This window comes from Pelophylax lessonae (genome assembly GCF_965119305.1).
Source record: "Pelophylax lessonae genome assembly, chromosome: 3".
Lineage (NCBI taxonomy): Eukaryota > Metazoa > Chordata > Amphibia > Anura > Ranidae > Pelophylax > Pelophylax lessonae.
In genome coordinates this window covers 355,871,948-355,885,468 of record NC_138770.1, presented here as the reverse complement: position 1 = coordinate 355,885,468, position 13,521 = coordinate 355,871,948, and the positions used below count along the sequence as shown (strand labels likewise).

The window sequence follows — 13,521 nt, the reverse complement described above, 5'->3', positions numbered from 1 at the left end:
CTCTAATAGGGCGATGCAAAGAGTAGACCCGGGGCGCAGAGCAGTGCGTCCCGAGCCCACCCATTGTGTGACAATAGCAAATGAAAATTCGCTATTGTCACACGGATCCTCCTCCTGGCCAATCAGGGAGTGCGTCTGATACGCGCTTCCTGATTGGCCGCAAGGCAAACCCCATGCCATTGGCCCGAGGAAGAGGCGGGAGGACTCGTGGAGACGCCGGGGGATTAAAGAGAAACCGCCGCCGGGACACTGAGGAGAAGGCGCCGCCGCGGCTGCTCCAGGGGGGCTCCAGGTAAGTGCACTGGTCTCGGGGGGGGGGGGGCACACTGCATTGAAGGGGGCATGTACGCTGGTCACTGCATTGAAAGGGGGCATGTACGCTGGTCACTGCATTGGAGGGGGGCATGTACGCTGGTCACTGCATTGAAAGAGGGCATGTACGCTGGTCAATGCATTGAAAGGGGGCATGTATGCTGGTCACTGCATTAAAAGGGGCATGTACGCTGGTCACTGCATTGAAAGGGGGCGTGTACGCTGGTCACTACATTGAAGGGGGCATGTACGCTGGTCACTGCATTGAAAGGGGGCATGTACGCTGGTCACTGCATTGAAAGGGGCATGTACGCTGGTCACTGCATTGAAAGGGGGCATGTATGCTGGTCACTGCATTGAAAGGGGGCATGTACGTTGGTCACTGCATTGAAAGGGGGCATGAACGCTGGTCACTGCATTGAAAGGGGGCATGTACGCTGGTCACTGCATTGAAGGGGGCACGCTTATCACTGTTTTGAAGGGAGCACTCTGGTCACTGTGCATTGAAAGGGGGCACGCTGGTCAATGTGCATTGAAAGGGGGCACGCTGGTCACTGTGCATTGAAAGGGGGCACGCTGGTCACTGTGCATTGAAAGGGGGCACGCTGGTCTCTCTGCATTGAAAGGGGGCACACTATACCTTAATTACTGAAGGCCCCTTTCACACTTTTTTTTACCTCAGAGTCACGCAATTTTTCACAGCGTTTTTTGCCGCAAAGCAATGCCTATTGCATTTTTCTGTTTGCGCCCCCCCCCCCTCCAAAAAAAAATTTTGAGCACCAGCCGCCACTGCTCAGCAATCTCCACAAGCTGCCAAGCCAATATAAACAGTTTGGAGGGAAGGCTGTAGCTACTCCCCCTCTTGAGTCCCAATCTTCTGTTATGTTCTGTTGTAAACTTGCCCTGCACTGAGCAGCATTGAAAAAGAAAATTAGCCAAAGACAATAAATGCATGGCTATATGTATGTATGTATGTACTGTAGGTGTTTGTACGTGGGTTTATGTGTATGTACAGTATATGAGTGTGTGCATGTATGTGAGTTTGTGCATATGTATGCTTGTATGAGTGTGTGTGGGTTAATGTAGGCATGTTTGTATTTCTGTGAATTTATGTATGTATGTTTATGTGTATGTATGTATGTTTATGTGTGTGTACGTATATGAGAGTATGTGAGTGTGTGTATGTGTGAGTGTAGGTATCTATGTATGTGAGTGTGTGTTTGTACATAAGTGTGAGTGTATGTATTTATGTGTGTATGTGTTTTTGAAATCAAACATGGAGGCATTTGCTGTGCTATGGATAAAGGGGGTGGAACAGAGGCATAACTAGAAACCTTTACTCCCATCGAAGGACCCCTAATTATGGTCTGCAACGGGACCCTTTCACATGTTCTGCAGGGGTTGGCCCCCTGCTGCCCTACATTAAAATTCCCCCATAAGAGTCTGCAGGGTTTGCTGTACAGGGCAAGCAGGAACTCTGCAGACACTGATGTAAAGGGGAACTCTGTAGACCCTGACCCTTGCACTCATTTCATTCATGCTTATGACCCCTGTACCCTGTACATTGGTCTGGCAATCAGGTACGCACATCAGAAAAGAAAGGGGTTCAATTAGCATCTTCTGGGCACTGGATGACCAGGCCTGGTACTGCTAGTATTTGGAGTCTAGCCCAAAATTGTGATAATGACCTTGAAATCTCAGAGCTGGATGGACAGAAATGCAAATCATGTGGCAGGTAAAACTGTTCCCTTATCTTTATACAACCTGTGTGCTTGGCAGTTTGACTTGAGTTCAGTTGTGGCAGGTAAAACAGTCATATATATATATATATATATATATATATATATATATATATATATATACCTGGAAATATATATCTTAAACATAGCCTAACATTGCATTTAGTTTCACCTGCAGAACATTTTTTGTTTTGTATGCAGAGATCATCATCACAGTCCATCGTCTGTTGACTTTAGCAAATCTTCTTGCCTCCTGAGGTAGCTCCTGAATGAAAAAAAAAAACAAAAAAACCCAACTATAACACTGAAAACCGATACATATTATATATTGTAATATTTTCAATTTCATCTAAAGTTTTATCAAATCTGTTTGGTAAAAAATCCAGTGTACCCTAAAGATCAGAAGCAGAAAGCAAAGGGTTGATTCAATAAAACTTGAAAAAAAAATTACCAATTGGCCACTACAACCATTCACAATTCTTGTTTAAATCTGCACATAAAACGATAGGTGAAACTTGATTGGTTGGTTGATTCCTTGCTACTGCCAACAGCTCCATACTTTAGTTTCAGTTATGCCAATATGTTGCATTTCTTAGAAAAGAAATAGTATCTAATACTACTAAAATCTTGAAACCCTGATTTCACCTAAAACATGCTAAAATTCACCTAATTTACCTGGATTATGGTTGGATTATTGTATATTTCTTCTAGGTGCTGCCAAAGCTCTTGGACTTCTATCCACAGCTCTAACACCTCACCAACATTCTTCAGCTTCTCTGCCCAGGTTGTGGCCTCTTCTCTTAGGGGATCAATTTCCTTTGAGGTCAACATCTGTGCAAGAAGTACTTGGGCATCTTCCAGTTCTTCCAGTAGCAGCATGGAGTCTTCCTTTACCAACACTACCTTGTTTTTGTAAGGCTTGAAGTTCAGCACCTGTGTGCAAAAAATTAGCAATAAACAGAATATTACTTCTAAAGGCTGCAGGGACCTATGTTTTGCAGGTATCTAGAACTTAGAACTACAGAGAGCAGTATTGTACTAAGCAGGTGTATCATTCATGTAGAACAAAGAAATCTGCTTAAGAGGCAAGATTTTACAAATAGGCAGGGGGGCGTGGCCTGGCGACGAATGTGAATGGCAGCCTGAATCCTCAGCTCCCGCTCGAGAGGGAACATCAATGGCTAATCTGCAGACATACGACCCAGCAGGATGGGTAAGGGAGACAGGAGCTCTTCAGCTAATAGATCCCGATCAACCTGGTGGGGGGTGATACTCAACTGAGCCGCAATATACCCCCAATCTTCCGATCGCAAACAACAGGACACGTAGCCTCTCACATAGGCCTCTACTGGCACCGTCTGCTCTGGTAGCTGCAGCCCTGACAGAGACAGGCAGAATCCTTCCATTCAGATGCCGATCTCTAATCAGACCCAACCCCTGTGCCTGGGTGATCTGCAATCAATTGCACAACATATTAAAAACACCCTTTCTGCAGCCATAGCAGACCTCCGCTATGATATCCAGTCAGTAGCTACAAGGCTAGATATAGTAGAAGCTACAACAAACAAACAGGGGGCCGCCATTTCACATTTTAAACAAGTATCAGACTCTCACTCATTTCAGCCAAGAGAGATTCCCAGACATTTGGAGGACTTGGATAACAGGGGTCACAGACATAACATAAAAGTAAGAGGTCTTCCTGAATCTATTGAAGCTGGTAGCCTCCTTCTATACACTCATGCCATATTCAATAATTTGGTGGATAGACCCCATGACTCGCCTATTGAAATAGAGCGCATCCACACAGCCCTTCGTCTCAGGGGAAGAGATTCTGACCCTCCCCTGATGTCATTTCCTGTCTGGTCAGTTTCCCTTTAAAAGAAGACATTCTCACACAGGCCAGGGAAAGACGCCAAATCTTACATGAAGGCTCTAAATGCAAATTGTTCCAAGATCTTTCCCCTATCACCTTACAACACAACGGAGAGCTCTCAGACCCTTGTTAGACTTACTTTGCGCATGTAACATATCGTATAGGCGGAAATTCCCTTTCTGCCTTTCAGCCTCTAAAATTGTGACAGAGCGCCATGTTACAGGTCCCAGAAGACTTGCCACAATTCTGTGCGGCCATGGATATCCCTATACCAGTACTCCCTGACTGGTACAGTGAGCACCGAATCTCCACACCCTGGAACCCGGGGCACCGAGACGACTCCATAGAATGGAATGCTCAAAGACCCTGCCGTCAATGATCCCCTCCAATGACCCCCCCACGCCAACCACTCAGACAAGCTCCTGGCAGGAACCCCCTGGCTTCACCAGCTCACAGATGGTCCCGACAGGATATCTGAATCTCCTGACTGCTACACATTTCTATTCAGGTGCAGTATCTTATCCTACTACAGCTCAAAACTAAGGTACTGAGAGTCTGAACTAGGATTATCAGTTTCTGCGATTTTTTTTTTCCTGCCAAGACATGCCAGTTTTTATATGCCCTGATTTTCTAGACCTGATCCTACTTGGATAACTGTGTCCAATCTCCAAACGCTATCTGACTTGACAGTAATTATCCACCCGGATACCCATATGGAGCATAAGACTGCATCGGTTGGCCCCCGTGGCACCCTAGGCCTACTCCATTTGCAGCAGATGGTGCTATTCGTCCCTTGGCTATTATACACATATGTTTCGCACCTCTATAGCTGCCGTACCTCTGTTGTGGCCCGAACATCATGAACCCCGTATTTACCCCACTTCCCCCCTCTGGAAACTCAGCCCACTTCAACCATCAATATCCCCCTCATCATTTCTCTCTGGACTCACAAATAGGCAGGAGCTGATTTCAATACAATGGTTCCTTCCAAAAATATCAGTATTTTAGAGTTAACTAAAGACATAAGGTTGCAGCCTGAATGTTTTCATTTTAGGAGCACAGAACAAGAATTGGGTTGCTTATAGGCACATAGCCACTTTGTTATATAACCCTAAAAAGTATTCCCAAGAAATAAGTAGATTGTATTGTCTGATCACCCTTTTTTCTGGAAAATTAGGATGGCATCAGGATTGTCTGCTGATTTCATAGGCATTGTAATCATCCAGTACAAAGATGTATGTTTTTACCTTAATTTGCTAATAAAAATAGTGTGCTGGGGTTAGATATGTTTGATATAACCAAGAAAATTGTTTTACATTGATAAAAAAGAACAAAAAAACAGCTAAAAGGAAATGTTTATCTTCTTTGTAGTGAAATGATGGAAACCATAGAACAGAGCTGCCCTATGTTTAAAAAAGTAGAAGTTTTAAAGAATCAAAATAATTATCAATGGAGATTCGGATTGTGTTTTCCTGATACCGCTTATAATTGCACAACCACAATGTACCTGCTCACTCCATTCCTCTTCAACTTTCCTCATTTTAATCTCTAGATCCATTTCCTTCTTTGCTGCTTTTGCTATAGAAATTAACTGGTTCTGGAACCTATATTAAAAGCAAAAGTGTAACTCAGTAGTACATGTTTAAATATTTCCTTCATATCTACTTTAAAAGCCTGCTGGTGAGGTCCTAAATATGTAACTTCTACCAAATTATCTAAAGAGCCCTCATTCATTCCCTAGTGCAGTGATGGCGAACCTTGGCACCCCAGATGTTTTGGAACTATATTTCCCATGACGCTCATGCACTCTGCAGTGTAGTTGAGCATCATGGGAAATGTAGTTCCAAAACATCTGGAGTGCCAATGTTCTCCATCACTGCTAGTGTCTCAAACATGTTAGGATGAAAATAATGTTGTCAGCCTGTGCCTGATTTCTGAAAATATGGAAACAGAGTAGGACAAAAGGATTAAAAAAAAATGTCTGTGCCTGTCGTGTAAATAACTGTTACCACTCCTGAGATGTGAACCATTCAGACCATTTATTACAGTAAAGTCCAACTTTAAGACAATTTTCAGATGATACTAGCTGCATTATATATGTTTAACGATTTTTAAATACAGTATGTCATAACTGTACTAATAATGGGATTTTTGTACTTACTGTAAAATCCATTTCTATGAGTTCATGGACAGACACAGTGTTCCATAAATCATAGTGAGTTATATTGCCTCCTCCAGGAGTAGGACTAGGCAGAACAAAAAACAACTGGCTATGCCCATGGGCCATCCTCTGCAGGTATATAACCCCCCTTCTCTGCTCTAAGTAATCAGTTTAGTAGCAGTATTAGAAGTATCAGAACTCCATAGGGGGGTGGGTGCTGTGTCTGTCGAGAAATTGATTTTATGGTAAGTACAAAAATCCCATTTTCTCTTTCGTTCATTAATGGACACAGCTCTCCATAAATCTTAAATAGTGGGACATCCAAAGGCAGTGCCATAAAGAAAATGAGGGGTGTGGAAAATAACTCAAGGCTAAAAATAAGAGCCCTTAACCAGGACACGGGAGCCTTAACCGTGTCACAGGAGCTCTGTCTGAAAAATAAGGGTTTAAAGAAAAAAACACCCCTCAAGAGGAAACCACCCTCTTAAACAGCAGCCTGCAAAACTTTGCGGCCAAAAGAAGCATCCCCAGATGCCAAAGTATCTACCTTATAGATATTTGTAAGGTATGCAGGGACGATCAAATGGCTGCCTTGCAAACTTGCGATATTGAAGCCTGATGACGGAAGGCCCAAGAAGCACTAGGCGCCCGAGTAGAATGCGCCGTGAAAGGGAAAGGTGGAACCTGACCTTTAATGGAATAGGCCTGCGTCACCGTCTGATCCATCTGGAGATGGTAGCCGAAGAAGCGACCAACCCTTTTCTTGGTCCGTCAGTGGACTCAGTAGTTGCCAGGTAAACCTGAATCGCATGAACCACATCCAAGGTATGCAAAGCAAATTCCTTGGGATGAGCCGGTTTGGGACACAAGGAAGGCAACACAATGTCCTCATTCAAATGGAAATCATAGGCAACTTTGGGCAGTAATTATGGCCAGGGTCGAAGAACCACTTTATCCCTATGGACTACCAAATGGACTACCAAATGGGGACTGCGACAGGATAATGCAGCCAACTCCGATACCCTGCGGGCCGAGGTAATAGCCACCAAGAATGCCACCTTCTGGGATAACATAAGCAAGGGAATCTCCTGAATATTCTCAAATGGAGGTTTCTGGAGAACCGAAAGCACTACATTTAAATCCCATGGCTGCAAAAGAAACTGTACAGGTGGAGCCACATGCCAAGCACCCCCCTGTATGAAGGTACGAACTAAAGAGTGCATGGCTAGCGGTCGCTGAAAGAAGATTTCCAAGGCAGACACCTGGCCCTTGATGGTACTCAGGGCCAACTTCTGATCAATGCCCCATTGAAGAAAAGTTAAGATCCGAGCCACAGAAAAAGATCGAGGCTGAGCACCAATCGACCCACACCAAGAAATGTACGTTTTCCACGTACGATGGTATATTTTGCTGGAAGGCGACTTCCTCGCCTTCACCATAGTAGGAATTACTGATCCAGACAAACCTCTATCCCTCAGTAACTGGCTTTCAATAGCTAAGCCACTAAAACCAGCGGCTGTAAAGCAGGATGGCTGGAAGATCCTTGCTTTTGATTCCTCACAGGAACTGCGGAAGAAGCCTGAGCCAAGGATGATGCTTGCCTTATCATGGGGTCTGTCAGAGGACCCCGTGATCACGAACTTCGGTATCCTCCTGTGGGGCCGAACTTGCAAAAGGAGCGGCATGTAGAACTGTGCAAACAGAACTGTCTTGAAGGTGGATACCACCAGACTCAGAACCTGTATGCAAATCGGGAGAGAGAACAGTCAGTGTGACAGCAGCCTGTGAATCACGGCCTGTGGTTCCTGAAATTTGTCCAGAGGAAGGACCACCCTGGTCAGAATTAAAATCAGACCTAGGTAAATCAATTCCCTGGACCGGGATAGGGGGGACCTTAGGTAATTCAGACATCACCTGAACCTTTGCAGGAATTAAATCAGCACAAGAAGACTCAGGACCTAAAAAACCTGAAAAGGATAAGCTTTGTCCCCCTTTCTGGGTACCCCCAAAAGAAACCTTTCATGGTTCTCCTTGGTGCTCACCAAAGAAGTCCACAGGACCGGAAACAAGCGAAGATGTCCCCCCACCCCAATAATGGGTGAGGGCTGACCTTCATGCTGAAGGGGTCTTGTCTGCGGGTCTGGAGAAGCTAGCTCTAGGCATACCAAACCAAGGTTTCTTGGAACCTCCAGGGGAAGAGTTAAAAGATCTATTTCCCTTATTCTCCGTTCCAGAAGCACAAAATAATTTTCTATGGGCTGAGAAGGAGGGCCCCGTCTGCGACGAGGCTTCTTCCCTTTCTTGGATTGTGGAAGGAAGGTACTCTTCCCCTCCGTGATACCCTTAATGATGACATCCAGGGTAGCCCCAAACAGGTGATTGCCTTGAAAGGGCAGATCAATGAGAGCTTCTTAGAGGCTTGGTCTGCGGACCAATTCTTAAGCCACAGCATGCGCCTAATCACCATCACTGAAACAGAAAGTTTGGACAGCACAGGAGCTGTATCCAAAGCTGCATCACAAATAAACTGCAGCCCATGGACCAACTGGTCCACTAAATCAACATATGCAAGGGTGACCTGCTCACCCCCCAGGCCCTGGCGCAAAAGCTTGGCCCATTCAGTTAGGGTCTGAGGCACCAGGGCTGAGGTAAAAACTGGCCGCAATGCCGAACCAGCCATAGTAAACATGCTGCGTGCCACAGCCTCCGCTTTCTTGTCAGCCAGGTCCTTAAAGGACGGGGATTCCTGTACTGGGATCATAGTTGCTTTATTCAACCTGGAAAAAGGAGGGTCCACCACTGGTTGACTAGTCCACTTTTTAAAAAGTGACTCCTCAAAAGGGTAACGTACACCAAAACGTTTGGGGACCACAAAGGGGAATTTTGGTTGATCCCATTCCTTACAGCAAAACCTGTCAAAATAAGGCACATGAGGAAACACCTTTGGAGTACGATGCGACTTATGCGTACCAAACGACACAGCCACATCTGTGGCTACATCAGCCGCACCAGCCATCTTTAAAGTCTCACGCACTGCAGTAATAAGTGTGTCTACCAGCGGCTTTTCATTTGCTGCTGTGACCATGGAGGAATCATCTTCACTATAGGATGAATCAGGGGGTGTGATATTAAGTCCACCTGGATGGGCCGCGTCCACTGCGGAATCAGGCTCAGAAGCAGATGAGACAGCCTGAGCAGAGGAAGGTGGGGGGCACTTCCTCCTCGGCCTTTGCCCATACGCCACTTCCATCCGGGACACTAAGGACTGCAGGACCACCGTCAGTGCAACCATGGGAAGCTGGAGTTCCGAAGGACCTGTCACTTCCATGAGTGGGTCAGTGGGGGAGATGTGACCCTGAGGCTCCATAAGGAATTGAAGACCTTGCAGTACAAAAACAATCTTTTGGAACCACTAAAGGATCCGTCCAAGGCTCAGGGTATTTATCAGCAGTGAGGGAGAAAACAGGGACCCCCAAAGACTCACTCTACCGACCGGAGGAGCGCCAAAAATTTGACTCAGCATCATCATGGACGCTATCCCTGTTCACATGTCCCGGCCACAGGAAGAGGAAACAAAGGAGGAAGATGAAGAGGAGGAGCTTTGGCATCTCCACGAGGGCTCAGTCCTCCAGCATCCCTGTGACATCATCCACTACACAAACATGGCCGCCAACTGGAGACCAGCTAGACTAAAGGAAAATTACCCCTGTGACATCATTCGGCTACACAAACATGGCCACCAACAGGAGACCAGCTACACTAAAGTAAAATGGCCCCTCTGACATCATTCGGCTACATAAACATGGCCTCCAACCAGAGAACAGCTAGACTAAGAGAAAATGGCCCCCATCAGCTACACTAAAGCATGCTGCAAAGATCTTTCCTGCACCCTCTGCAAGGGGATCCCTCCCGAAGGTAGAACACATTTAGGGGAGACTCTGGTCTTTGCACTGGGACTCCCCTGCACTATACTCACACTGCAACCAGCAGGGCATGCACCTAGGGGCCTCCTACACTGGGACCCCTCCAGACCACCAGGGCGGGACACACACTATCCCAGGACCCTTACAGAGTGGGGATAGAGTGGGAGACCCTAGGGGTCTCTGCTGAATTCTCTGCCCTGGGACCCAAACCAGACTACCCCCCATTGAAAGCTAAGTACAGACCCCCCCAAAAAAAAGGGGAGAGGGGGGACTGTACTTAGCTTTCCATGGTGCGGGTAGCGCTCCAGACAGAACTCCTCGCCACCGAAGTAGAGGAGCTGTCAGCCAAGGGACGGCTGCGACTCAGACCCAAGCCCAGTCATATGCGACCCTGCAAGACACGCTCACTGGCTTAGCTGGGGAGAATTTAGATTATCCAGCCCCTCGCTCAGCCCGGCAGTTAATTGTAGATCTCCCGAGAGGAAAAACAAAAAAAGATGTAAGGAAGGAGAAACTTGCTAGGACCAGAGATCCCAGTTGAGAGTCTAGGTCGTTACTCCTAACTAGACAGATAAAAACTGTTTACCTAAAACAGAGAAGGGAGTTATATATCAACTGAGGACAGTCCTTGGGTGTAGCCAGTTGTTTTTTGTTCTGCCTAGTCCTAGTCCTGGATGAGGCAATAATACCCACTAGTTATGATTTATGGAGCGCTGTGTCTGTCAGTCCATGAACGAAAGAGAAAAACAATTTTTTAAATATTTTTCGCACTTTAAGTCCTTACACACACTCAGCATTTTGCCCAGGTGCATGGGCTCTGGCAATTAGCTGTGGGCAGACGTTCCTCCTCCTGCCCTACTTCTGCCAGCTGCCAATCTCTATGAAAGACTGAGCACTGCTGCAGTTGGATGGAGCTGTATGATGTATCTAGAGTACAAACATTTATAGCAATATACGCCCAGGAATTTAAAGAAAAGTATTGCATTCTGTTCCAGGCATTCGTCCCTGGGGCATATTGCCCTGAACATTCGTACCACTAGATTTAGATAATATTTGCTTAAGCTTTAATATTTTCTCTTTTGATAGTAATTAGTTTGCTCCAGTAAGAGTTGCTTTAGCTAGGGTGGTGTAAATGTTTAAGTTCGTAGATAAAATTATATTTATAGTATGAAGTTAACAGTTTACTGCGTATAGCATTGACGTTTATAGTGGAGAGGTTCACATATATTGTTTTGGCTTAGGCCCTGTTCACACCTAGTCATTCTGGATCGCAGGCGGAATCGCTGCTATTCTGCCCGCGATCATGAATCACCGCAGAAAGTGGGACGGGCTAGCGTTCTCCGTAATTTTCAATGACACCCCAATCGTGGCTCAATGTTGCCGTGATTGTCACCGATGTATCGCGGCAAAATCACGAGACACCTGTAGCTCAAAAGAAGTTCAGGAACTTTTAAGTGGCAGGTGGCCCGCGATTCTGCTTGTGCAATTTTACAGCAATTTGTCAGCGAGAATCACAGATAAATCATGCTGAGATTGGGGTGTCATTGGAAATGGCGGGGATCACAATCGCATCCTGTGATTTGTAGTGGTTCAGAATCGTGGGCAGAATTGTGGGGGTTCCGCCTGCAAACCAGAGAGTCTTATATACTATATGCTTCTACTAAGATAAAAACATTCAACATACTTCAAAGGTCCGATGTCTAGAAGGTGGAACACTTTAAAGACATTTGCTTCAAGCGGGAAAGAGCTTCCAGTTACTGCCATTACTTGAAGCCAGTGACGGTTCCTGATTTCCTAAACATAAAGACACATACTGAACACATTTGAAAACATTTACAATTATTAATATTATTTTTTTGAGCAACTAATGATTTTGGTTCCATTCCACACCACTGTGATTTGTTTGCGCATTCAAAATTCAATAGGAAACACAATGGCTTTGAATACAATCACAAATGATTATAAAGAGTACATTACAGTAACCCAGTGACAACTTCAGTAACAGAAAATGAGCATATTTAAAAAAAACATAAACAAAGGAAACACTCAGTAAAAACTGTGGGTCAAATTCAGAGAAGAGATAAAGGCACCTAACAGTATACACAAATTTTGACTTTTCCTTATATACTGAATGTAGTCTGTAGTCTAGACTCATCTGTCCATCCAAACATCCTTATTGGACCTGTAATGGGGTTGGGGGCCTCACTGATAAATAGGGTGGTTTGGGAACAGGAGTTGGGGCTATGTGTGATTTCTAATGTAAGATTTGCATAGAATTTTGACCACGATCGTATGGGTCTGTCCAATGGAAGTCTGTTAAGCAGATTGCTGTGGCTGTAGCCAAATATTTCCTATGCGCCAATGGCTTTTCTATTTTAAGTATAAAACTTTAAAAATATACAATTTAACCTTAAATTACAATACCTTTGATTTAAATTCATGTAGAAGTGGAAATACGTCTTCATAGAATTTGATTTCATGAGCCATTTCATTGTATGCGTCCCAGTCCTTCAGTTTATCATTCCAGATTTGACATTCAGACCAATATTCCTCAACCTTTAAAGAAAGAAACACATTTAGCTATATTAAAATGTATTCTTATAGAAAAAATACTTGAATTTAAATAAATATACCGAGCTTGCCATTATGTTTCAAAATAAAGATAGAGGCCACTGCCATACTATATTTTATAATTCCAATTAAACAATCAGTATATCATTATAAAGAAAAAATCCATACCTCCTGATTACTTATTGTCAGATCTGCATCTGCCCACAGAGTGTTCCTGAATCTCTGGTCAAAGTCAATGAACTTCTGAAATAGAATATACAATGTTCCCAGTAGACGCAGGTCCTAAAAAATGTAACACAAAATTAAAATGTGGAAAAAAAAACAACTATTAGGGGACATTTAAACAAATAGACATAAGCTGTCATTACCATAACATGCTTCCTTGGTACCCTAATTTAATTTATTATTAGTCTATTTCATTGACTTTTACTATACCTTTCCAGTCCTGTCCAGCTCTGGGAATGTCTTTGGAACTATATTGAATAACCTTTGCACAGAATTTAATGTCTTCCTCTTAGCATCGTACATTTGGTATCTGTAAAAAGAAACGTGTGCAACTGGGCATGATTCTGTAACACTGCAAAAATGAACTGAACCAGTTTTGTATAATTAATTTTACTGAATCAAATTTAAAGGATTTTCATACTCATGACCAAAGTTTACCCCACACCCCCTCTCCCCTTTAACACATCCCAACATTACATTTTTTTATCTTGTTTCTCTAAGGAAGAACAGCTTTTATTATGCCTATGACATCATCACTAGGCTTGCAAAACTCTTTCAGTTCATCTGCTAGAAGGAGGAATGAGGAGGATGCCCTGCATTGGTTTTCTATTGACAAAGATACTTCTTTAGAACTACCTTTCCCAATCGCTATTTCCCTACTCACAGTGTTATGTAAGCCTGCTCTTGGAAGTCAAGGCAGTAGCATGCTTTGCAGGT

General features: G+C 44.3%; 1 protein-coding gene across 1 annotated transcript in view; it reads right to left on the bottom strand.

Moving 5' to 3' along the window:
- LOC309549672 (dynein axonemal heavy chain 5-like) overlaps positions 1 to 13,521 on the bottom strand; it is a 303,485-nt gene that overhangs the window by 179,565 nt on the left and 110,399 nt on the right. Inside the window, exons 31-37 of the mRNA XM_082250083.1 lie at positions 13,015 to 13,114; positions 12,748 to 12,861; positions 12,433 to 12,564; positions 11,693 to 11,802; positions 5,432 to 5,528; positions 2,727 to 2,984; positions 2,224 to 2,316 (exon numbers count right to left, since the gene is read on the bottom strand). Of these exons, the coding sequence (XP_082106209.1) occupies positions 2,224 to 2,316; positions 2,727 to 2,984; positions 5,432 to 5,528; positions 11,693 to 11,802; positions 12,433 to 12,564; positions 12,748 to 12,861; positions 13,015 to 13,114 (904 nt within the window). The remainder of the gene's footprint in view (positions 1 to 2,223; positions 2,317 to 2,726; positions 2,985 to 5,431; positions 5,529 to 11,692; positions 11,803 to 12,432; positions 12,565 to 12,747; positions 12,862 to 13,014; positions 13,115 to 13,521) is intronic.